Source organism: Rhamphochromis sp. 'chilingali' (genome assembly GCF_963969265.1).
Source record: "Rhamphochromis sp. 'chilingali' genome assembly, chromosome: 4".
In the NCBI taxonomy this organism is placed as follows: Eukaryota; Metazoa; Chordata; class Actinopteri; order Cichliformes; family Cichlidae; genus Rhamphochromis; species Rhamphochromis sp. 'chilingali'.
Window position 1 is genome coordinate 5,135,019 of NC_137948.1, and position 27,019 is coordinate 5,162,037.

Consider the following 27,019-nt stretch of genomic DNA (forward strand, 5'->3'; position numbering starts at 1 on the left):
TTTTGCAGGGAAAGGCAGTTAAAATGACTTGTTTTTACTGATCTTACTTACAAAAAATATTCGCTTTATTTTCAATTTTTTGGAGATCATACACAACTTCTGTGCTTGTTTCTTTGATATTTTTATTTGCCATTTTAACTGTCATTTAGAATTTTCTTCTTAAGTGTAGCTGGGACATGAATGTATTGTGTGTGTGTGTGTGTGTGTGTGTGTGTGTGTGTGTGTGTGTGTGTGTGTGTGTGTGTGTGTGTGTGTGTGTGTGTGTGTGTGTGTGTGTGTGTGTGAGACATATATGTGCTTTTATTTTTAGCACTCCCTATGCACTATGCCTCACTATGTGAGCACACAGAGAAACTCCTCTCTGGAAACAAACCCTACTGTTGTAAAAGGAAAAAAATGTATAATTCTTCGTTTTATGCTGTTATTATTAATTATTAAAACCTATAATAGTCAAAGAATTAAAAAAACACGTTTGCAAAATGATCGTGTGGATTTTTATTTGTTTTGTTCACGTTAAATTTCATGCACAGGAACAAATCTTTGGGCATCCTTGAGGCATCCCATCATGGTGCATTACCCACTTTGGCACCCACTGAAATACACAAGTGATTCTGCAAACATCCCCTGCTGGAGCCACAGTCTACTGCACATTAGTACTCTGATTTCTGAATTCAGAACATTTTTTTCCTGCTCAGATTTGAATTTCAAAGACACAGCTGTTCTTGTTTCTGTGACACATGTTTGAGGAAAAATGCTCTCAGAGTGACTGAACATAGAAGCTGACTGTCATAAAATCAGCTGATAATATTTACAGTGCATGGGCTTGAGTCTTGACTGAGCAGTGGAGGGTGTGTAGACACACTGAGTGGGAGGTTTTGGGGAGCTTCAGATATTTAATTATGGTAAATGTTTTTGCAGCACTTTATGCCTCTCCTGCTTCGGCGCATAGTGAAAATGTCATTTCACTTTTAGGTACCAGAAAACAGTTGAAAATAGGGTGGAATATAATCCACCGAGGCTTATTATTTCAAATAATTACTTTCAGGTTTTCTCATTTAATATTACCCATGCACATAAGTCAGCACACATACAGGCACGATTTTGGTCCTATTTTGTGTTTGTCTGGCTTCAGACAATTCTGGGATCATTTCTCCTGCTTAAATGTGCACGTATCACCCAGTGAAGTCAGTGATAAATCCGTCCATTTTAATTTATCTGCTCCTTACCTTTAACTGCTGATAATTTTCAGGAAGATTTAAAGTTTAAGCAATCCCATGCTAATGTTCAAAACCAAACTCTAGCTTCTTCCCCGGTCCAACGATATCCACGAGTGGCTGTGAATTAGCTGCGGATGTGAGTTAGATCAAGTGCTGAATGTTTGTAGATGAAAGCACTGTATGAATGAAGGGTCAATAAGACTAGAAAACTTTTATATAAATGTCATTTCCACTAATGCTGCAGGTTTTCTAACCCTAGATGAGACAGATGAGGGTGTGTCAAGAAAGTGCTGTCCTGCTGTGACTGATAATTGACTGGCATGGAAGGATCCTCACCTAACGCAGCTCACCTGAATCTTCCAGGCTATAAAAGCTATCCCAGGTGAGCTGCTCAGTCTCTCTAATTCACTCCACGTTGCATCAACGTACTGGTGATATTTGTCTCTTGGTTAGGTTACGGTGAATAAATTCTCTTTCATTTAAGTGAACTCCCTGCTTATCACTTATTATCAAAACCATGAGGGGACAAAACCATGAGCTGTAAATAAGGGTGGAGATGCATTTCGTGCATTGTCCTTGGAATCTACACTTAGGACCCAGTCCCTGAAATTCTGGGCTCTAGTTGGGTGTACTTAAAAAGTGTGTGTGTGTTTTAAGTTTGCAGCTTTGTGGATGTCCTCCGTAGGAGGATGAAGAAAGGGATGAAAAAAGAAGACAGAGAGGCTTTACCTCTGGAAATAGAGGGGTGGAGAAAGTAAGAAGCAGGAAAGGATTTATCAGAGTGTGCATGCCTGTGGGTGTTTTTCAAACCCTGTGTACGCTGCTGAGTGCGTGCATACATGTGTGTGCATCTGAGAGTGGGTTGCTGTCGTGACTCACGGGGCCATCAGCAGGCTCCTTCGTGCACCTCGGTTGGTGTGTGACGCCGTGATCTCCTACACTCGTTCACACATACACACAGTCAAACCTCCCGCTCAAATTCATCAGTAGAAGCTCTCCTCTGAGGCCACCGCCTGTCAATCCACTCTCATCCAATCATTACTCAGATAACCCCAGAGATCCGCCCACGAGCTGCTGGCTTCACACAGCTGCACACACTTCTGTGCAACAAGCCACATCCGCCTCTCTCTCTCTCTCTCTCTCTCACACACACACACACTGAGACAGCCGCGTCATCCACCACATGCAGACATCCACACAAGCATCAAGCACACGCCTTTGCTTCCCCCCACTTGCTGCTTCCACTGAGAGATCCACCACCGTGGCGACGGTAACCGCGACAACGGGCATAAATTAGTGTCATGGCGATATGCAAAGCGAGGGAGCAACAATTAAAGCTTGACTAACGAGCTTTTGAGGAGCGAGGCTGAAGTTTCCCCGAGCAGCTGCTAACTGGATTAGCCTACACACAGAAACAGAGAGAGGGAGAGAGGGAGGACGGAGCAGGGAGACGGTGATGCTTAAGCACCACCTGTGAGCCAACACAGACACACAAACACACACCAAGCTAAAGGCTAGCATCCACACCAACGCAGACAAAGAGAATAACGGCTAGGAACGAAAAAAAGAGAGACTCCCATCACAAATACAAGCGCACGTTTTTACCGATTTTTCAAGTGAATACAAACCCTGCAGCAAACAGACATTAAGAAGGAGTATTTCTACCAATTAAACATAATTAAAGTATTTGAACACTCGAGGACACTTATACTTGTAAAGTAACAGAACTTCATTAACTGGGCCTAATTTAAGTCAACAACCACCGGCACCTCTAATTCAGCAACTGAGAGAGGATCTGAAAATGAAGCTCAAGCAATATTTGCAAAGCAGGGGAACACTATAACGAACAACGTGCATCCAGTCAGAGCATTTAAACAAAAAGCTTAAAATAATTTGGTGGCTTAGCCTTAAAATAAGGTCTTTGGTAACAACTCGATCAAGAACGCTAACAAACAAGGTTGTGTCAAAAACTGAACGTCTGCTGGTCTGTGTCCCATGGTGCTCTTATAAAGCAGATGATTGGCTCGTCAGGGGAATGATCAGACAACCGCAATGTTTGACATAAAGAAAATTCTCCAATCGTTTAGCGCTATGTAAAAGGAAAGTGTGAGGAAATTTCCATTCCTCACACTGTGCTGTTGATTCATGGTGAGTTTCACTAAAGGTCCCATCATGGTAAAAGGCAAAGAAAAGTTGCTACCCAGGCCTTGCATGCTGTTGTACCTGGGTACTCTCACATGGGGGAAGCATTAAAAAAACGTTCTCTCATTGAGGCTAAGAACTTCTTAGTAAAGAACTAAAAGTAAGAAAACTGAAAACGGTCCATGGATGAGAAGCAGAGTCACTGTCTGAGCTTTTTTGATCTTTGGTGTATTTTGGTGCTTCTTCCTCTTTGCGGTGAACTCCGCTGTGGCTACCTTTCCTGTGCAAGTGAACTTTCAACCAATCAGCATTCAACTTACGCTTATTGTCATGGCCACCAGGCCGCAAAATGTGTTGTTGCCTTTTTGGAGAACTCACGGGATTCTCTGAACGGGTTAAAATCGCTCTCCCTACGTGGCCATAGAGCTACACAAACACAAACACGAGACCGTGGCCTTACTCCACAAGCCTTGCAGTTTTTTGAGCTTCTCTTAACCGATCATCCATCCGTGCTTTCACCAGCCGATTTCTCCAGCACCGAGAAGTCGACCGCAAGAAGCTTCATACTTCATCCAAGCTGATATACACACTGCCCAATTTACCCCAAGCGTTTTGGATCATAAGTTTGCCGATTGATGAAGTCATAAGATCCTATTTAGCATTTCTTTCAATGGTCTTTTATTATAGATTTCTCCTCAAATTCTAAGCCAAACCTCCTCTTTACTTCACATCATAATTTGAAAAAAGTTACAGATTACAGTTAAAAACTGAGCTACGACTCAGCTATCATCAGCTAAGACTGATGGACACTTCAGTGTTGGTTACTTGTTTTGGTTTTTCCATCTTTCTGGATCTAAACTCAGAAGTCTTCTGCGTATTCGGTGCCCTGCTCTGTAGCCTTGCTGTAAGTGTCAGTGGGATTTTAAAAGAGCTTTTCTTCTGGAGCAGAACCCAGATGTTTTGGTTTCACTTCAGCTCTCCTTAACCTCTTCCTTATCAAGCTTTGACAGTCATCAGCAGATTTAACACACTGTGGTTTATCTGAATACGTCAGACACAATCATCTTTAAAGAACTCCAAGAACAGGATGATATTTTGCATTTAACACAGAGGAAATACTAATACTGGTGCAAAGAAACAAGTAGCTAATCATCACGTGATCTCTGCATTAGCTGTGCGGGACAAATAAAGGCTAAGCAGCGATGAAGCTGCTACTAATAATGCAACTGGTTACTCAGCAATATGCTGGCTTTGCAGTGGGAAAACTACCGAATACACCTGAAAGCAATAATTATAATAAACACCGCTTATTATCTGTCTTTCCCATAAAGAGCATGTGCATTTAATACCCCGTTCAGATTCATAGTAGGGGAGATAAGCTGCGATCTTTTTTCCAGGACTATTAATTTGTTGTTTTTGGCATATGCTGTAATTATTTTCAAGAGTTCTCACCATGACATGCTGAAGGAATTTTGCAGCTTTTTATCCACTGGGCCTACAGTTTGGGCACAGATGGTTGGAAAGTCCAAAACTAAGAAACTGAGATTACTAGACATTTTTTTTTAACTGGCACAACAATATTGCCAATTGGCATTAAATCTAATACGACCCACCTCAGTAACACTGATTACAGTTAAGCTATTCTTGAGATTTTGTTTTGCACTTTGATAGGTTTGGAGAAATCATGAGAGACCAATTATATGTTGCTTTCACAGGCTGAGCAGCGTTATAAATGACCTAAGAAGTGATCTCGGTGTCTGAAATCTGTGAAATTTCCCTTCAAGTGCTACACCTAGTAAAAAAAGAAAAAGAATAAATGACATATTTGTCCCACGTTTTAACGTTTTATAGTTGATTGTGCTGATTTTATTTGAGACGTGTCACTAAAAATAAAACTCGCTAATTACAGTCAATGCAGTCGGGCTGCACGCGTGTAGATAAGTGAATATTTTGCATTTCAGACACTCCACTCGGCATTGCTCACTTATTTCTCTCTTTCCAGGCCCTTGACTTTCTTTGTAATATGCTCCATCCTCCCTCCATAATAAATCTTTCGCTTTCTGCATTTGCCTTTCTCCTCTCTCTCTCCCTCTCTCTTCCTGGTCTCCAACTCTCCTCTGCTCACTCAAATAAATCTCTCCACCCTCCCCTTACACCCGTCCCCCCTCAAAAAAATCTATGCAACACACTCAAACATACATGTGCATTGACCCACTCACGCACACAAACACACAGCGCTCCAGGCAGCAGCCACAAAGGCCTCATATTAATAAATCTGCTCCTTTATTGGTGCTGAGTGTCTCTGGCAGAGAACGAGGGAGGAGAGGGGGAGGAAGGAGGAGGAGCAGGACAGGAGACGCAGAGATCACCAGAGGGGAGGAGGAGGTGACTGACTGACTGTAGCTGTATCATCAGGACATGGCGAGCAGAAGGAGACAGACAGAGACGTAAAGTGCGCCATCAACAAGCACTCGCACACGCAATTTCTATTGATAACCGCACATCAGCCCTGAGATAATGAGGAGCGCCAGAGCCACACAAGTGTGAGGTTTCACTCGAGTATGTGAATATTTGTTAAGATAGAGTCCACCCACACTCAAACGTCCTCCGTCCGGTGGATTATTAAGGACACCTGACACCTGGCTGAACCGCTGGAGCATTCAGAGTGGGCTGTGCTGATCGCCGGGCTCAGGAAACAAACTGCCCGAGGTGGGCTTTCGGTAATGACAGCAGCTAGCTTGGCTTAGTGGTCCAATCTCAGCCATCAGTCAGCTGTGACAGATTGGGGATATGAGCTAAGGAGCCGTTTAGCTGTGGTGCTTGCTGTGGTGTGTGCGCGCTTGTGTGTCTGAGGGGAGGAGGTGGGGGGAGGCTATCAGTGCTGCTAGTGTTGCAGAGGCATCAATACACTCTCGACAGGCCATTTTCCTATGCCTATTCCCAGCCCTGGCTTGTTGCTGGGGCAACTACCGCCATTTTACCTTCCCTGGCTGCACCTCTGGAAGGCTTTTTTTAAAACAGCAATCCATGTTCTGCAGTACGTCCCAAGCAACTGGTCAAACACTCTTAGCTCCTCTATTTTGGGGGGCATTTTTTGGGCATTCTGCTTAAAAATGGGGTCCAAATGAATTTTATAGGAAACCTCCAGTGCACGGGGAGTTTATTTAGCTCTTATTCAAAGGATGAGCAGAAGGTCATAGGTTGAATTTTCCCAGACACACAGACTGTATGAAAAAGATGGCTGTAGCTTCCAGGTATGGTAGCCAATGCAGAAGCACGTTTCTAATGACCAGCAGGGGGCGATTTGTCTGCTTGCAAAAAAAAAGTGTGCTGTATTAAAGAATAAAATTCCACAACTCACTTGAGAAAACGCTTAACTGATAACTGATATGTCCGTTGCTATCAAATGAGCTGGAGTGTCACAGTCAGATCTGCCCGCATTCATGAAATGCCTCAGCTCAGTACTCAAAAACATGACTTTCCAAAGCGATGGGTGACGATGTACATCTTTCTTATGCAGTCTATTGTAACCTCCCTCTCTCCCTAACATGCTCTCATAATCAAAGCCACAAACACTTTAACAGACCAGTCCAATAGCTCTTCAACTAGCTTACCTAGCCTGGACTCCGGGGTCTTGCATTGGGTCAGAAACTTCTCATTGACTTATATACAGTACTTAATATCAACCAGTCAATGCCAGGTCTCCTTGGTGGTACATTTGCTAGTCATATATGGTAAGACTCTCAACTGCAGTTCAACACAAGAATAATGAGGGAGGCGGTGTATAAAGTTCATTATTTACAGAACTGAATTATTATAAAGGCAGAAAACAGAACCAGAAACACTGGACTCAGATATTCACTGACAGTCCAAATATTCATCCACTCTCCAAATCACACAACCTGCAGATGATGGAAACACTCTGGACTTAAGTTTAAGCAACAGTACTGACTGCACATGAACTGCTTTGGAAATAATTCAACCTCCATGTTCTTAAGACCAACAACGCCAAGCTGTCCCCTTACCTGTCCATGAGGCTGCATGGTGTTGTAGGGCATGTTCTGGTTCAACACTTTCTGTTTCATCAGTAACATCCTCTTCTGCTCTTCACTCAGGTGAGCTGTCTGTCCTGGGATTGGCCCTTGCGTCTGACCCGGCCCCGGACCCTGGCCACCACCTCCCGCACCGCCCATATAAGGTGGCATCATGGGGTTCTTGACCTGACTGTTCCCTGGCATGGGCGGGGTCATTCTCTGACCTATGTGATCCACCCCGCTGCCACTGAAGTGACTCAGCGGTTTGGTGTTGCTGTAGGACAACATGCCTGCTGTTTGCTGCTGCTGTTGCTGCTGTTTGGACAGGGCGTTCTGGTTTATGCTGTTTGGCTGCTGCTGGCCCATCATGCCCATGTGGTTGTGAGGGAGGTAGTTGTTCATGGGGGCTTTGGGACCGTTGTTGGGGGCCATGCCACCCACTAGAGGGCCCTGTGGTGTATTAAAGGCTTGCGGTGGATACATCATGGGGCTGTTGGGTTTGTCGTGGTTAAAGTGAGCGGAGTTATAGGGACTGGTTGGAGCGGCTGCAGGTGACCAGTTAGCTGCTTGCTGCTGCTGCTGCTTCTGCATCATTTTATTACGCTGCTGAGCAAATGCTTTCAGCTGCTCTGCATGGGAAAGCTCAGGCGTTACTGGTCCTACAGACTGACTTCCAGGCGGTATCCCCGCTGCTCCAGGTCCAGTGCCCGCCTGACTGACTCCTGGCCCCGGGTTCATCATGTATCCATTCCCAGGCCTAGAGACTGCTTGTGTCTGAGCTTGGGTTGGAGTCTGAGGGGAGCGAGCCACGCAGTTGTGCAATGGCGAACCTGATGCCATAGCAACGGCTGGAGACTGCTGCAAAGGTTGCTGAGGAGGCGTCCCATTGGCAGTGGTGGCAAACTGAGGGCCTGATGAAGATGGTCGCACCTGAGGAGAAACCAAAAGGACATTAGCTCAGGCTCGCACCTTGCAAGTTTTCTACATAACATATTTTTTAATCAGAATACGAAAAGCAAACTGAAAATGATCATTCGAGACTTTATGGGCCATTGCCACCATAAATTTTATACGGATGGGGTTTGGTACCATTTTGAGTACCAAACATTTTAAATACCAAACAATTTGTGTATAGCCATAATAACTAAGCTAAACTTGTCATGGTCCTGGGCCATGTGGGCCCAGTATTCTTAGTTTTCATGTATTTTTGTATTTTGTTCTTTATTTAGGCCATGCTTCCTGGGTTGATCTGTTACGTTGTTCCTTATGTGTTTTCCCTTCGTGACTCTTACCCCCTGTGTGCCCCTCTGTGTATTTATGAGCCCTCGTCTCTCTTTGTGTTTTATTCTATGTTTTCCCCAGCCCGTTATGTCTGCGTTCTCCCCGTGCTCTCTCTCCTCCTGTTTGAACCTCTGTGTACTTCCTGTTTTACTTTGCCCATCTCCCATCAGTGTTACGTTCACTCCTGCCATGTCTTGTTATGATTATCAGTGTCACCTGTGTTCCCCGTGTGCATCCACTTCCCCTGATCATCCCTCATGTGTATTTAGTCTCTGTGTTTCATACAGTCTGTGTCGCGTCGTCTGTGTTCCCACCCTCCATGTTTCCATGCCCGGTCTGTTGTATTCATAGCCTTACCTTAGTTCATTCCCAGTTTAGGTTTCTGTTTAGTTATTGCTTTTGAGCTGCCCTTATTCTTGTTTGTTTCTCTTGCGTTACCAGCCACAATAAAAGGCTCGCTTTTGTTTAAAGTTTACTCCGGTGTCACTCGTGTCCGCACCTGAGTCCTCCACGCACTCTCCACACGGTCTGTCACAGCGGACCGTGACAAAACTAACAAGCAGTTTACTGCTGAATGCTATTTGGCTTGAAAAGGAAGTCGCCTTTACCTTCCGATGAAGTTAACTTATGATAGTGCATTTGTTCCATTTGTAAGGTTTACTTTGTAACTGTAAGTTTGCCCCAATTACAGCAAGACCAGGAAGCCACAGCTGTGGTTGCTGCATTGCTCATTGCTTGCATGAAATGGCATCAACAGGCCAACAAAGCTTGATTTTCTGGAGTCTTTGAGGTGCTAGGTGTCGCTAGAAAACTGAAAAAATGAAATAGAAGCAGCTGTTTCTCTCTCTGTGCTATTTGGAAACCTCTGTGCTTCTGAATTTAAGCTTCACAGAGACGCTTGTAACAATGAAGACTGCCAACCACCGGATAAACTGCTTGCTGTATTTCATAACAACACCACAGAGAGTTAATCTATCTTGTGCGACCACCACAGAGCCTACAGAGCATCTAGGCCCAATAACTTTAGCTGGCAAGGCAGTTGTCATTTTACTTAGAAGCTTCTTTCAGCTGCAGCCTTATTCACAACAGGTCGTCACAGAGGATGAATTTTCATATTTTCATATGGCACAGATTTTTATGCCAGATGCCCGTACTGACACAACACTCCCAGGGACCTATGTTTCCTCCCAAGTTTCAAACTAGAGGTCTTCCACATGTTAGGCAAATGTGTTACCAACTTCACTTTAATGCAGTTAGAACAGCTGAGAAATGTCCAGAAAGTTGGACATTTTCTGTGTTGGCCTGCATTCCGGGCTGATTATATTCCGTTGGGCAGTATATATCATTTCTGTACTGAACTGTGCATCAATCTAACCTCAAAGAAGCATAACAGGAATGACTCTCAGGAATCAGGTCTCAAGCTGATGACACAATTTACATCACTTGGATGGATGCGGAGAATACAATCGAGGATTAATGAACTGCAGAAATGCAGCAAATTCCTAAGTAGAAGTTTTGCTTACTTTAGAGATTTTTTTCCTTTATTCATTTTTGTGTTTTGCTAAAAGCTGCTTGTGTAAGACCAAAATGCTTCACAGGTAGCTTATGAAACACATCAATACTCTCATACACTTAGAAACCACTTCAGGTTTGTTTCTTGTTGATCACATAATTAACAGCTTCATTCAGGTATTAGTCGTTTAAAACCAGTTTGGACTTAAATCAATCGGATCAAAAAGTTGAATCAGTGAAGAAATCTTAAAAGAGCAGCGACTGCGCTCTAAGAGCTATAATTTTATCTTCAGAAATAACAGTGAGAGACATATATCATATAAATAAATACAGAAGTCTGATTCACCTGAGGTGGTCATGACTTAGATTATGAGTTTGGGTTAAATACCCCTTCCAGTGGACATCGTGTTGACTTTCTTGATACTGACCTGTGGTGAACCCATGGGAACCTGTGGGCCTCCCTGTGGAGGCTGAGGTGGAGGAGGAGGCAGTGCTGCTGGCGCGGCCCCCCCTCCCGCTGTTGTCGTATTCCCGGCTGCTTCCTGTGGGCCCGGCGTCTGATTGTTTGCCGGCCTGCCAAACTCAGCCTCTTTCTTTTCGTCAAAGTCCTCGTTGAAGAGGTCGTGCATATCGTCCTCTGGCACAGTATTGGCCAGCTCATCGATCAGCTCCTGCCACTCCTGGTCGTTGAGGTTAATGTCAGAGAACAGCTTGTTCTGATTGGACAGAGACTGGGGATCAGACGACTCCATTCCACCCCCGTCATCCAGGGGCTCCTGTTTCAAGTCTTTGAGGAGGCCGAAGCTGTCCTCCAAGTCCAGTGAGCCATTTAGCTTCATGTCTGGAAGGTGGCTGCCACCGTTCTTCCCCAGCTCATCTGATGTCCGGCCTACATGGTTCCCATTGCTGTTTGTAGTGTTGTTACCGGCAGAAGTGTTAGGCCCGCAGTGTAAGGGCTTAATGTCCATTTGGTGATGCAGTGGAGAGATGGGCGGCACATTGTTGTTATTATTGTTATTAGGGAGTCCTGTTAGTGAGTCCATGCCGCTGGAGCCTTCCTTCCGTACCCGTTTGGTGGTCGGCGAGTAGTTGCCTCCATCACAGATCCCATTCTGGTCTCCGTTGAGGGGCGATCGTGCGCTGTCCAGTTTTCTCTTTACAGTCTCCTGGAGCTGAAACAGAAATAAAAGATGGTAAAGAGGCCGAATTACACTTTTGTTATTTACAGTTATCTAGATATACTCACAAACTGTATGTGCAAATAATCCCTGTGAGCCAAAAGTTTTTCTACTCTTGGAACTGTTTGCTATCAGAAAGAGGTGTCCACAACAGAGCCATCTCAAGCACAGACGCTCCAACCTAGTGCTTGTCAAGCCTCCTGCTTCTGAGAGCTAGCCAATTAGAAGAAAGTTGGCTTTAAATGGGAAGAGATACAGTGGCTTATTTCAGTCACTGGATCGACTGAGGGACTGTGCTATGTTGAACTGTGAATCCTGCAAAGGATGCTAATGTGACCCTGGAAATAAGCTCAATACGACCACTTTAAGAAGTTATCTTGTGTGTCTTATCTTCTGTTTGGAAGGATGGTCTCATTTGGATCAATTCACATTCAGAAAGCAACCCCATAATCACCTTATGATTGTGATTATCGCTACAGCATGCTAGCAATACAGCAGAGCTAAGGTAGCTTATTTCAGAGAATGGATGGCTGTACCGCGGCCTAGTTTAAGAAACTATGATTTATGCAAAGCCACTCAAAGCAGAACACAAGAAGAAAAAACCCCCAATGAGTGTCCTTTAAAGCTGGAGGCCACCAGAGATGGAACGTGTTAGTAACAGGAACTTTTCTGTGGTCTTCAGGGGGCTAATCATGAACACAACATGAGATACAAATCAATATAACAACAGGCTTCTTCCTCTCCACACACAGAGAACTGTCATGAGAAGGAGGGAAGGAAGTAAGTGTACTGAAGATCAAAATATCACCAAGACAAATCAATTACATGTTAAGCTCGGATTCATTCTCTGAAATTAGGCGTGCAGGCCAGGGATTTTTCTCAGTCCACGTTCCCTATTTCTTCATGGATGCAATAAAAAAAAAGAAAGAAAGAAAGAAAAAACACAGAAAAAGATGTAAATCCTGTAGGAGGGTTTCAGGGCATGTTTCCCAACACTCGCCTCGGGAGAAATTCTTTTAAATATCAACTTTACACTGTGGATATATTTTAATCTTTATCGTGACGATTAATGGTAGAAACCCACCCGAGAATTAGAGTAATCTTTCTGCACAAAAAATCATGTAAGTGAGACAACAGTTCAGAGCACTTAAAATGACAAAAAAAGGAAAAAAAACAGGAGAGTGCAAAGTGGTGTCCAAAATTACATTAAAGTGCTCGTTCTGAAATGGAACAAGATAATGAACATTCGAACATTCAGTTTACATGAAAAAATTAAAGTTAAGTAAATTATCACAGCGTTGCCGCATTTACTCACACAATTTGTCATGATGACAGTGCTATATACACAGTGGTGGTGATGAGTCTGTAAGCGAAAATTAATGTGGTGTTTGCTCTCTGCAACTGCTCTTTGGTCAAGTGGAAGACAGGGCGAAGATATTATGCTTAGAAATTGATTTCACAACAAGTGTTTTTCCAAATATGTTCAGACGCTACTAAAAGTGAGCAATTTGGAAAAGAGTTAAAGCCTGTATTTAAAAAAACCACCATATCAAATGGCAAAACTGTCAAATTACTTGCTGTAAAAAAATATAAATGCCAATTTTGCGTTGCAACAATGAGTTGGGGAAGCCACAGCAAACTTTTCCAGAAGCAAAGGTGGAGATGGGTTCAACGCTCTGCGAAAGACTGTGGGCAAATAGTTCACGATTTAAGAAGAACGCAAAACAGGAAAGAATACATAATATCAATAAATGATTCAGAGAAATCTCTGCATGTGAGGGACTAGGCTGGAAAACAATACTGAGCTGCCCCGGGCCAAACTGCGATAAAAAGAGACAGGATTTTGTAGCGGAAGTAACTGCAAGGGCTCATGAACACTTCTTAAAACCAGTGTCAGTGAGCATCATTTCACACTGCATCCACAAAAGTTAAAATCGTATAAAGAAAATGATCATATGAACATGATTCAGAAAAGCTTCACTGGGCCAAAGATGGTGAACTGAGGTGAAGCACAAAAGTGAACAATAAAATCTGCATTTCTTTTAAGAAATCATGGCTGGTGTCCGTGAGGAAAGAAGTGACCAGCTTTTATCAGCACACAAAAACCAAAATTCTCTTAGAATAATAGAGAAAACCCTGATAGTCAAGGATGTGATGACATAGTGGAACAAACTGAAAAAGACATTTCCTGTATATGTTTTTTTCAGTTTTGTAAGAACACAATATCAGTTAATTCTCTTTTTTATAAAAGTCGCATTTTTATTTTGTTTTTGCACAGCTGGTTTTAGTTCGATAAACCTGCTGATCTGCAGAATCTGATCTATCTCAGACACATCAGAGCCCTCTGCCAGTAAAAACATTCATGACAGCTAACCTGAATAAAGTTTTAATCCCAAACAAAGTAACTAAAACAGGAGGAAAGACAAGAGAAGACTAGCAGCCCTCCTGATGAACAATACCAGCATTTGTTTTTCCGAGGAGGTAAAGAAACGTCAAAGGAACATCTGGAGTATTTGGCCCATTATTAACATCGGCCCCACATCTTACTGTAGGAAGCCTCCGCCGCTCCGTGTCTCACAGCATAAGATAACGACGGGGTGCTAACAAACGCTGGCTGGCAGTTAAGGTAATCACTGTCATAGACCTGTGTGGGAGAGGACAGGATGTACGGAGGCATGTGACATAACCCGAGTAATGGCAGGAGACACCCGAGACAAAGAAAGAGGCAGAAAATCTAAAAAAAATCCCACCAGTTTGGCCTTTTTTTTTTTTTATAAAAGCAAAAATGAGCTTTTCAAGTGGATACAGTTAAAAATCGACAGTCTTACGGAGCAGTGGTGACGGGGAAGACTCTGCTGTATAATTGTCAGCAGGGGGGAGTTTTACAGTTAGCTAACAACTGAGTGTGACTGATGATAGAGGGCTTTCAGCTCAGTGCAGCAGTGATACTTTTATCATTGCTTTCCCGAAGATAAAAAAAACTCTGAACGTGGATCTATTTTAGTAGGAATGTATTTTCTACAGCACCTGAGATTGAGTTGTTAAGAAACAATAAAGATGATGGCCACATGTTTAAATCAAAGCTGAATGCATTCACTGCCCATGCGAGATTAAACATAGAAGCGGGCACAACGCAGACGCAAGTAAACGCTAAGAAATGTGCAAGAATCAAATTGCCATGAAAAAAAAAAGAGGCAAAGAGAATAACAAGTTAGGTTCCTGTGCAATTTCTGTGCAATTTAATAAACTCTCAATCTCAATTTTACCCCCAACTCCTGTTAATTTCAAACCCTAATGAAGTTGGCAGAAAAATAGCTGATGCTATTAAAATGACGAATGGGAAGCGGGGACCTCATTTATGAAAGGTTCCCAGGGTACAAATTTGATGCTCCCACACGAACCTTAGAAATAGTGCAGGATTCAATCAAAAAGATTATCATTTTTAGTCATGGCTTCACTTTCAATTTCATGTCCAAAGACCGGATGCTATAAATACTTCCATCTTTACAATCGTAAAGGGACAGGTCACCCTCAAATCGAATGTACCTGTTCTTCCTCTGACCTCTGTTCGAGACTGTTTTGGAGATGTCTGCTTCTCTTGAATTTGGAATCAGCTTTGAACTTGAGAAGAGTTCAAATCGAGACCAACCTGCCTCACTTCACATCATCAGCGCTTATTTCTCAAGTTGCTAAATATCATTGACTTTCTGCATTCTCTGGTTGCGAAATCACACCTAATCGCTTCCTGTCTTGATTGTTATTTGTCACCTGATTTGAGAGAACAATTCCTAATAAATACAAATTCTGATGGCGTAGGATTGGAGTTCAGGATGGTGACCTCACCCATGGTTTGTATAGAAAACAGCTGTAATCTTATATTGCATTAATGGTTTTATATAGTGGTTGTTATCAACGTGTAGAAAAGCTGCTTGAACAAAGATGCAAAGACTCACCAACACGCGTGGATGGGAGCCTTTTACAAGTCTTTTATACAGCACGTGCCGCCTGCACATCTACATTTCAAACAGCCTCCTCAGCTCAGAAGCCGCAAAATATTTTGTAAAATCCACACTCTCCACTGTCGCATGTGAAAGAGTCAAACACACACACAGACACACACACGTACACAATGGAAGCACCACCGATACGTGTATGTGTGCAAATGCGCACTTAGCTCTTTGTTATTCAGATGGAACAACAGACAAAATATATTCAGATTGTATTCTGACCCGGAGGTGGACCCATTCAAGCTGGCAGGAAAACACTCACACACACACACACACACACACACACACACACACACACACACACACACACACACACACACGCACACACGCACACATTCACACTCCAGTAAACCAAGAAAGTAAAAAAAAAAGGATGATGTGTGCTTCATGTTGCAGTGTGTGTGTGTGTGTGTGTGCTAGAGGTTCCTCTTCTGCTCTCCACATTGACTGACAGTCAGCATAATTATCTTCATGACATGATAAACAGTATTAGTATTGGCAACCAAAAAATAAACTACAGTGTATGCATTTGTGTGTGTGTCTGTGTGTGTGTGTGTTGATCTCTTAGCCATTAAAGCAACAACTAAGGAACAAAAAAAAAGGAAAACACGCGTTTCCACTGTCACGACACGATTTCAGTGTGTGTGTGTGTGTGGTCCTGCAATCAATGGGTTTAAATAATTCAGGCCTCCTCTGTCTGTGTGTGTTTGTGTGTCTGAGTGTGTGTGTGTTACAGGCTTTCCCTAAATGCCAGTGACTCATGTTGGTAATAACAGACTCGTCTTTCAAAGCCCACCTATAAAAACTCCCATAATTATCCAGGTGGTGTGAACTGTCGCACCCTCCCACACACGCACACACACACGTACAGGTTTTAAATACACACCCACTTAAAAAAAAGAAAACACACAAAAAAAAACATTTAACCTTCTTAATAGGATCGTGAATCTGGAGAAAGAAACAAAGGAAACAAAAAAAGAGGAGACCAGACCAAAGCACTGTGGTCCTGCCTGCTCGGGGAGTCAGCATGCTGCTGCCCGAGGGAACGTGAAAGGATCCCGTGCTGGTGCAAAATACTTTATGTATTCACTGTAGCAAATTTCTTTTATTTTAGCACAATTAACAACCTAATTAAACCTGTGAATCACACTGAACCTAGCAGCGTTTCTTTCTGACAATCACAGCAATGAAATACCTTTGAAGCCGACGGAATCGAGAGGAATGGAGGAGCGTTTGCATGTGTAAGAGAAAGAATCCAGGCCGCGAGAAGAGAGATGACATCGAGACTCATAGACAAAGATTTTTGAAGTAGTTTAATCAAGCTGGAGTGGTTAGCGAGAGCTAGAGGGAAGAAAAGAGCATTGGAGTTCAAAAAATAAAAAAAATATAAAAGACTAAAGACAGGAGAGGGAAAAAAAAAGGAGGAGAGCGCTGCTTGTTTTGCCTCCTGTATTCTTTGACATAAACACCTGCTGACTGCTCCTCTGCCTGCTCCCACAACAGACAGAGGGAGAACGACAAAAGCGAGGAGAGACAAAGGTGAAAGAGAGAGACACGCACGCTCGCGAGGAGGAAGAAGGGATTTATTTGTCAGGCAGATGGTCTTTCTCCTTTGAGCGGAGGAGCTACCAGAACATGAAGATGAAGAAGAGGAGAAAGAGGAGGAGAAAGGGTGAAGCAGAGAAAGAGGTGTGGAGGGGGGGGGGGGGCTAGATAGGTGGCTTGATGGAAAGGCATAGCGCTCCAAATGACAGCGGGGAGCAAACGATGAGAGGGTGATCAGAGAAGGAGAGGGAGGCAGAGAAGAGAGACAGAGATGGAGCCACTAAGGTGCTGTTGTTATAGCAACCTGCTGCTCTGGTGCTTTGTGCGCAGCGTCCTCCGTCTTCTTCGTCTTCCTCCTTTTTCCTTCTCTTCCTCTCGCTCACTTACTCACTCTCCGACACCCTGCCTTCTCTCCCTCCCTCTCCTCCTCTCTCTCTTCCCTCCTTCCTTTCTTTGGCTCGCTCTTCTGGAAACTTAAGCATTGCATCAAATTCGAGTCCCAGCATTAAAGGAACGACTCCGCATCGAGACAGTTCGGGGTATTTATTTCAAATTACAAACTATATGTGAAGGTAAACTATATGTTTCTTAATCTAAGGGGGAAAAAAACGTGAAATCATTTGTCTCTAAAATGAGACTCATTTATTGCTACTACGACAACATCACTGAAGATACACCTAACCAAAAGACATATAACAGTGGCATCTTCTGTGAAAAATAACTGCAACACATTTCATCAATGCCACGAAGCTGTTCATCACACCTTCCTTTGCAAGTCAGTTCTTCCTCCACTCCCGCTTTTCTTACCTGTCCCTGCACACGAGAGACGGACGTACTCCCCGTGACGTCACCCACTGGTTTGTAAACTTCAACTTGACCATTTTGGCCATCTTAGTTCTGGAAACTAAGCGTGTGATAACAATCCGCAAATAGTGCTCATAGGCGTGCTCGGTTTTACAGGTGACTTACAAAAGCTGCACTGATTTCTAAACACAGGCACAGTCAGTTTATTTCAATGTCAAAATTAATTAAGACATGTTTTCAGGGTTAAACATCATTAAATAGCAGTAAATGGCATGTTGCAAACGTTAGTAGATCAGTAAATTTGTAAATAGTGACAGTAGTGCTTTTTTAAAGCCAAAACCCAGTCCACACTGGCACTACTTATCTGAATCTGGCTCAGAAATAGCTAAGACTTGCTGGATATTTCACTATAAATCTGGCCACACATAAGAAAATGAAGACCCTGCGTTATAAGAGTTGAAAAAGCAACTGAGACCAAAAACCCATCAGGAAAATGTTTAATAAGGTCATAAATCAAGTGTGCAGCAGCGTCATTTTCTCATAGACTTCTATACAACCGGACTTCTTTTGGCAACCACACGGGTCGCCCCCTGCTGGCCATTAGAAAGAATGCAGGTTTAAAGCATTGTAATGGGAATAACATGTAACCACATGCCAGTTGAGATTCCGCTCTGGTAGGCTGAATGGGTCTCAATGAGGTGTATAGAAACAGACTCTTTTTTTTGTCATGTGTTTATCCAGCACTTTATTTATTTATGCCCAGCCAGAACATTTTGGGCAGTAAGAGACCAGTGCTAACTACCGAAAATCTGGTTCTCACTTTCCCCCCCAGGATGCTGGTTGTGGTATTGAAGGTTAGGCAAGAGGAAGGACTTTGATTCAACTCTGGTTGCAAATGACATGGCAGGCCACATTTAAGAGATTTTTTTTGGCTTCTGAGGCGCTTTACAGTCCAACTCCCAGAGACACAAACACACCAAGCTGCACACTGATTTAACACTTGGCTGGTTAGACAGAAAATAAAAGAATAACCTTTATTTTTGCTAGCACTTAGATTATTGTATAGTAAAAATTACAGTATTTGAGCAACTCAAAGCTACCTCTAGCACACCTAATGATTTTCTTGTCAGTATCTCTGATCCATGAACTCAGCAGCCGAGTCCACAGCACAAAGGAACCAGCAGAGCTTTTTTTTTTTTTTTTGAACTGACGCTAAAACCACAGCGGTGAAGATTTAGCGAGCCCGTCCAAAAAGCGAGTACACCTGCACACCTGTCTATGAGGAGAGACGAAGGCTCTGTAAAGTGAGGCTGCAGAGAGGAATTACACCCTGTGGATCGAGTGTGTTCAAGTAGTTACATTTCTGCACCCACTGAAACAAACAGACGCATGAGTATCAGCCATAATTTAAATTTCACTTGTTTTCCCTGGTGCGGGCCTGTGTGTGCCACGCTTTGAGTGTGTTTGTGAGAGTGTGGTTGTTCCTGGTCTGGCCCACTAGACTGTGAAATGAGTCAATTAAATCAAACAGGTCTTTAATAAGGAAATGTGTTTGTGTGCTTGTGTGTGTGTGGTGTGGTAATAATGGGCGGATGGCTAAAGGCTTGTAACCACCAAATTTCAAACCATCACCTGTCTAACAGGCTGTTATACGGCGGTTTTCAAACATTCTGCGGCCGACAAAAATCAAGGGTCAGTGCAAAAATTTCAAAGTAGATCTGCATTCACTCCTGCTTGGAACAGTCTTTATTACATGTGTCCTTAATTCCTCTTTTGATAATATTCTCCGATGGCGCCACCTCATATAAAACGTACTTTACTGTCAGCCTTGCTTTCGTCTACCTATCAGACTTTTTAAGCACTTTAAAAAATAAACTATAATAAGGTTCACTGTAAACTCTGCCATGTAAAGCTAGCACATCAGAAACCTGTATGGGGTGAGTAGTCACGTCCAAAGAATAGCTGAACAGTTCCAAGTGAACACTGATCAGGGTTTTAATTTGAAATGACCATTTTAGAGATTCAGTGCTCTTTTGAAGTTCCAAGGTACTCTTCAGCTGATTTGGCACCATGTTTGTCAGCTTCTCCTGATAAACTGATGACAGCTTCCCTGTTGTTTTGTGCTTTGATTGCAGTTTCAAGTTTTAGTGTTTCTGGCTTTTAGACGAGCTGAATAGTGTGATATTTCTTTCTCCCATTTAATTGACAAGATAATAAGTCACCAGTAAAATCTCAGTTTTGTTGTATAAATTTGACTCTGTAAATGCTAACTGGGTGCCTACCACAGACAAAATAAAAGAGCTTCTAGATCTGAACCGCAAAGCCAGTGCAAAAGTGCCTTGAACCTGCATTCTATTTAACGGCCAGCAGGGGGCGACTCCTGTGGTTCTCCTACTGTAGATGTTTCCATAGCATCTACGGCTAAACATAGACACTATGAAAGACGGATGTAGATTCTTTGTCTGAAATGTAATACCAAAACCAGAATGAGTGAAATCTGCACTTATTTTCATAACCAGCAGGGGGCGACTGCTCGAGTTACAAAAAAATAAGGTTGAAAACATAAAAGTCCCAAAAAACCCTCTGCTCCACTGTGACCTCAGTGAGCAGTTTAAAACTTTATTGGCTCAGTTGTTAGTTTTAAGACAGTAAATAAAATAATTTATAAATGAAAGGAGGATTATCCAGGAATGGGCACTGGCTAATAACTTTTCACTCAAAGGGTCTTGATGCATCCTCAATCATCCAGGTAAGTAAATCTGCAAAAGTTGATTCTGTTCATCTGGACGTAGCGTTTTCTCCCATTGAAAATGCTACGTCCAGATGAACAGAATCAACTTTTGGAGTTTTCACTCAAAGGTCGTCTGTGAAGGTTCTCAGTCATCCAGGTCATGGCAATCTAAGGAGCTACTTAGTTCACTCACAAGTCAATGAGCATGCGGTTCATCCAACCCCCTCTTCACATCCAACATCATTGTAGACTTTATAGCCCAACTGTCATAACCAGTGGGTAAAGTCACTATCTATATCCCAGTTTTATGCCTATTCTGTTGAAATAGTGGATTTTATTCACGTGTTTTTGTGCGGTTCTATATTGCAATGATAATGTAAGGTAAACACATCTGGAGCAACACAGACTGTTCTCTATGTTCTCTTCGCATAATATTTACTGCATGTAAATATTATGTGGAAAAAACTTATTTAAATGTATTTGTTGGTATTACTTCACCACGAACATTGTCAAGGAGACACAAAGGCGTACAGAGAGAAAAAACATTTGTTACCGCACTTGTTTGTGAGATGTATGTTAAGTTTTTCACACAAGCTGCAGCACGGCTACACTTCTATTGATCCTCATATCCTCTATAGAAAAGTGACAGATGACTTCAGTGGTTTCCTGGCTGGCTCTTTTTAAAAGAAACCGGGAGCAGCTGCTGAGGAGAAGTTAGTATTTGCTGTGATATCTCACAATCCCCCTCTTTGCATTTTCTATATGTGACCAGAGGCAAAGTGAAAAGAGGGTCTGGTTTTGGCTCGCTGCAAGACTGAGAGGTTGACACTCCACATACAGATGGAGGGATTTTAGACGTGGAGTTAACTTTTATGATACGCAGTCTTCCTGTTGAATTTCAGTGAAAACAACGGGAGCGTGTGAAAACAGGCAGGAGTACGTGACAGTATGTCCTTCCAGTCAATGACACTGGTTCAAGCACACGTCAGCAAGCATCCATCCTGCTGGAGTGTCCTTGAGCAAGACACCGAAAGCCTTCAGGACAGCTTTAACATGAATGTTCCTGACATACGGGGGCTTTGCTTGGCTGGAAACACCTGTCGATAATAAGAGACTTGAGCTTGGTTCTGGACCAGAAGGAAACTTTGGTCCTTAGATGAGCAGTGTAAGGGTTTGGTTTCAAACTGCGACCACTCTCATGCTGACATGCAAAACGTGTACATGGACCGGAAATGTATGGAACAAACCACCGACTTTGATTTCTTCTCACATTCAGGGGAAAAGTCAAGTTGTGTGTGTGAAACACTGGCCTGTACAGTTCTCACCTTCTAATCCTTTACACTCGTTTTATATGTGAATCTTTTTAGACACACGGTCGTTGGCTTTTTACTGACCAGATCCCAAAAATCGGAGCATTAAATGGACAAAAACAAAGCGTCTGTGTGAGTGAAGGACAGAAAACTCCAAGTGACAAGAGGAAGGTACAAACAAAAGAAACATTTGGCTGCCGTCCCAGAAAAGGGTGTATGTGTGAGAAAGCGCCTGCCAGTCTGCCTCCTGTACACGGGGGACCTCTACACCCCTGATTTCAATACACTCACACACAGACACACACACACACTTCTAATCCTCTAAACACCTTTTTTTTCTTTTTACTATTTTTTTTTTTAAATCAACCCACTTTTTCCACCCCTAGATTCAATATTCTGCACACGTTCACAGATGTAATTCCTCTTTTTCAGCTAGAAAAAAAATAACAAGATTATGTGCAACGACGTCAGTCTAGCCTTTGCTGTTTCGTGCAGAAACTCAAAAGTCTTTGAACTGAAGAAAAACTTGCCTTTGGAAGTTGTACATTTAAAAAGGATCAACCAAAACTTTAAAACCACTTAGTTCCTGTTGCTGGACAAGCATGCTACTGCCTCAGGGATGGTTACAGGAGCACTACCTAGGGCTGGGCTAACTATGATTTTGGCTTCTGCTAACTACATAAAACTAACTCGTGTGTTATTCAGCTTGAGCCAAGATCACTAAAAAGGAACCTTTAAACAACGAGAGTCTGAGGAAGTAAAACTCACAAGGTTTCCAGAGATGAACCTGTGGAAGAATGACTAACAGTTCCCTCAGGAACCCTCAGAATTTACAAAATGGACTTATTTTATTCAGTGTGACCTGAAATGTGTGACTGAGCCTATAAAATCATCAGGAAAGTGTTTACAGACTTCAGGGAAGAAGGCCTTTTTCCCATAGACTTCTATAGGACCGCAAACCACAGCTATCGCCCCCTTGTGGCCATTAAAAAGAATTTAAATTTAAGGCTCTTTCGCGTTGTCTTCACCCTACAGAAGAGGAAGCTACATCCACTCAAATGTATCCAACTCAAACGTGCCACGTTTCAGGACAAACTCTCACATCTTAAATAAGGATCACAACAATAAGAGCACTCGCCAAAAACACAACTGTGGTGTAGCTTATAGCAGGTGTTTGTCACTGAGCATGTTGCATGTTGTGTTAGTGCGCAGAAAGAAACAAGAGAGTGTGTGTGCACATGTGTCATCAGCACTTTCAAACCTGCTGACCTGACATAAAAACCTAGAGGCCAGAGAAACCCATCACTTTTTCCTTCCCCATCTTCCCTCCTCCACCTCCAACCCCACTGACTCAATAACAGAGACCCTGATATGTGTGAGTGTGAGAGAGCAGTGACAGGAGGGGGGGCGGGGGGGTAAAAATACAAATGAGGAAGGCTAAGGAGTCACGTGTGCTAACAAACACTTTTACAAACCATTAGCATTGAACGCACAACTAATTATCTTCCGAGTCAAGGACTGTGTGCATCGCTACAAGTGTGTGTCTGTGTGTGTGTGTGTGTGTGTTTACATTTTCAAGATAAAGTAAGTAAAAAAGAGGGCAAAGAGTGAGAGCAGAGAAGCAACACTGAGAGAGAGAGAGAGAGAGAGAGAGAGAGAAAATGAGGGGACAAGAGAGGGGAAACTGTGTGTGTGTGTGTGTGTGTGTGTGTGTGTGTGTGTGTGTGTGTGTGTGTGTGTGTGTGTGTGTGTGTGTGTGTGTGTGGTTCCTGGCTGAGCTGCTCCTCTCTATTTATAGAGCTGCGGCTCCTTCCTGTTTCTGGAGCTGTACCATCGCGCCAGGAGGGGGTGGGGGCCGAGAGAGAGACCCAGAGAGACACAGAGAGCGAGGGAGAGAGAGAGAGAGAGGGAACAGGAGAGGTGAGGAGAGAGAGGAAGTGTGGGTGTGTGGGAGGGGACACTGGTCGTGTTTGAGTCTTTAGTAAATCAACAGATCCACCCCCTCTCTCTCGCTCTCTGTCCCCCTCCCTTCTTCCTCCCCTCTCCTCTCTTACTCAACAACATGGGTCCAACCAGCAGCGACGAACAACAGAGGAGGAACAGGAGAAAGAAACAGACAAAATACACAGAGCATAACGGCATAATTAGGGAGATATTTTTGCATGTGATGATGAAATTATTGTTGTGCAGCTCAGTGGGACACTGACGATTATAAAAAAAACCAAAAAACAAAACTGTTGAGATGATTGCTCACATGAAATTACAGTTTATAGTTTATAAGCACCAACTGTTGAACAATTACCTTTATAAATATCATCTTTAATTCTCATCCTACCGGCCGGGGTCCACGCAGACCCCAGAGGTACAGTTTTTACCGTATCTCACAGGTGGGTTTTCTTACTTTTCCTAATGACGTTACATCATCGTTTTCCATTTCTGTTTGGATTATTGCTTTTTAAAAACTCATGTCAAGAGCACCAAATTCAGCATATGCAGTTTTAATTAAAAAAAAAAAACTATTATACTTTCCAGCCTCGTTATCTGGATGTTGGAGACGTCACCAGCCGTCTATCTGAGACGGCTGTGTGCTCTGCTCATGAAGCACATGAAAAGTAGAGGTGGTCCTGCTACACTGTGAGTCCTAATCCGACGAGCAACGACCCTCCTGAGAATGACCCCCCACCTGCTGATGTGACCGCGCTCCGCTACGCTGGAAAATCGACTTGAAAAAGGCGTTTGCTCCTGAAACACAGACAGGAAGCTAGAAACTGTTTGCTCCTCCTGTCACACACCAGCATGCCCTGAGCCTAGCATGAGGCAAATATGCTCTAACTGCCTGCAGTGTGTATTTAACTTTAGATGGTTTTTAGTTCTGCTACTGCCGTAGCAGGACTCGGGTTCACACTGACGGCACAACGTCAGAGTTGTTCACGGTGAGGGTGGTCTCTGCCAGCGCAGGTTTCAGGATATCATCTCAGCATTTTTGCAGATGATGTAATTCTCTTCCCTTTATCAGACATTGACCTCCAGCTTGCACTGGATTGGTTGTCAACTGCGTGTGAAGCAGAAGATCGACGATCGTAAAGTCTGTGATCATCCAGAGAAGCGCAGAGTGACCACTGCAGGTCAGGGATGAGCTGCTGCCCCAAGTCAAGCAGCTTTTATGTCGGGGTCTTGTTCTTAGTTGAGCGGGACACTGAGAAGGATGGTACTTGTCTGCTGTGGCGAGGAGAGAGCTGCACGTACATTACAGGTTGATCTACGTTCCAACCCTGGCCTGTGCTCACGAGCTCTGGGTAGAGACTGAAAGAATAAGACTGCGGATATACTACAGCACCAGATTTTGATCAGAGTTTGGCAAATTAGCTAAATTTAAAGCTAGTAAATTCCTAGATAGATGAATGTTGATGACAACACTGACTCAAGCTTTATTTATACTTCTGCACTGAGTTCATGTCAAGCCTGTGATGGGGGCTCGGTTGGCACGACGTAGCTACATTTCTACAGAGATGGTGGGTTTCAGAAGGGTTTGCTATTATGTACCTACAGCGTAGATTTAACACAGAAACGACAGGCTGACTTTACCAAGACCAGATATTAGGTGTGTGGTGACATTTGGGACACATCTGGCTGTAACCCATGCCGACCAGCTCATGACTTTTGGGCCATGTTTGGCCCAGGACAGCGCAGGGATTAGACATGAAACACGAGGAGAGTGTGAGGGCAGTGACACACAGAAAGTGGTCTGAATGTAGGATCATGCTGTGGAGACTCTAGTATATGGGCTGCCAGCTCAAGGAGGTATAGTGGCAACAGTTTTAATGATATTTTGAAGGTCTAGTATAAGCAGCATAGTTTCACATAAAATTATTTTTGAGTCTCTTCTGACTCCAAATAAGTGAAATGATAAGTGAAAATGAACTCCTCTACCTCATATTTCAACAAAACAAAGAAAAACAAAAAACCTGCTTTGGTTTGAAACTTTCTGTAGATTCATGCATAAAGCTATAGAGAAACTGTGGTTTGCATTGTTTCACAGTGTAAAAATTAAAAGGAAAAAGTGGGTTTTATTAAATATAAATGTTCTAATGAATGTTTTTATCATGTATTACTAAAAAAAGCTAATACATAGATATAACTGGAACATTAGCTAGGTGAAAAGGGTCATAAAATGATTATTGAATGTCTAGGCTGTAATCTAAGATTAAGAAGCCAGTTCTGATCTAGACCAGGAGTGTCGAACTCCAGGCCTCGAGGGTCGGTGTCCTGCAGGTTTTACATGTGTCCTTGATCCAACACAGCTGATTTAAAATGCCAAATGACCTCCTCAACATGTCTTGAAGTTCTTCAGAGGCCTGGTAATGAACTAATCATTTGATTCAGGTGTGTTGATAAAGTGTAACTGTAGCACAGAGTTTGTCCAAATTACTTTTGTGATCTTTATTGGCAGTAAAACCTGCTTGTACTCTCATCCTGGTCACCAAACTGGCTTATTAGTTAGTCCAGGATTAAAGCCTAAAAAACTGTCAGCTGTCAGTGCTGATGTTGATGAAAGCCTGCACAAAGTTTCTCAAGACAGGAGACTTGGACCAATACTTCTGTCTCCATCTGTAATGAAGAAATACACAAATATACAATCTGACCGGGGTTCACTACTCTGTGCACCGTGCAGCTGTCTTAATGTAGGGAAGCAGAAATATCACATTTGAAGTCCATATTGACAGAGACTCAGTTTGAGACGGACATTTCTGTTGTTACATTTCTGCCTGCGGCTGCTAATTTCTCTGATCTGTTGGTCACCTTGTAAGGTGGACTGTCATTGTCTATTACATTGTTATTATCATGCTACATGGGGGAGCAAATCCAATAGGAGTCCAGCCTGCAGCTATATGAAAAAGATTAGTACAAGAGCAAAAAAGAGAAGTGAAAGAAGGAGTGAAGGGGGGGACTCTTGGCTTCGTGGCCAGATGGTCACCAGGAGGGGCCTGACAGCTGTGTGCGTGTGTGTGTCCAGGCTTCAGTGTGTATATGTGCAGGAGAAAGAGCGTAAGATAGGGACAGATTGTGTCCAACACCTGTCCTCTGTGGACCCGACAACAAAAGAGCGAGCGAGGCAACATGGGCAACATCAAACAGGCCGAGTGAGAAGCAGAAAGGAGGCGAGAAACGAAAGACAGGGATGCAGTGGAAGAAGGAGAGCAAGTGAGGAGAAAAGAAAGACACTGACACATAAGAACAGATTGAGAAAGATCAAAGAC

General features: G+C 43.1%; 1 protein-coding gene across 1 annotated transcript in view; it reads right to left on the reverse strand.

Moving 5' to 3' along the window:
- Positions 1–27,019, reverse strand: part of maml3 (mastermind-like transcriptional coactivator 3) — a 134,150-nt gene that overhangs the window by 62,474 nt on the left and 44,657 nt on the right. Inside the window, exons 2-3 of the mRNA XM_080879966.1 lie at positions 10,615–11,358; positions 7,385–8,323 (exon numbers count right to left, since the gene is read on the reverse strand). Of these exons, the coding sequence (XP_080736092.1) occupies positions 7,385–8,323; positions 10,615–11,358 (1,683 nt within the window). The remainder of the gene's footprint in view (positions 1–7,384; positions 8,324–10,614; positions 11,359–27,019) is intronic.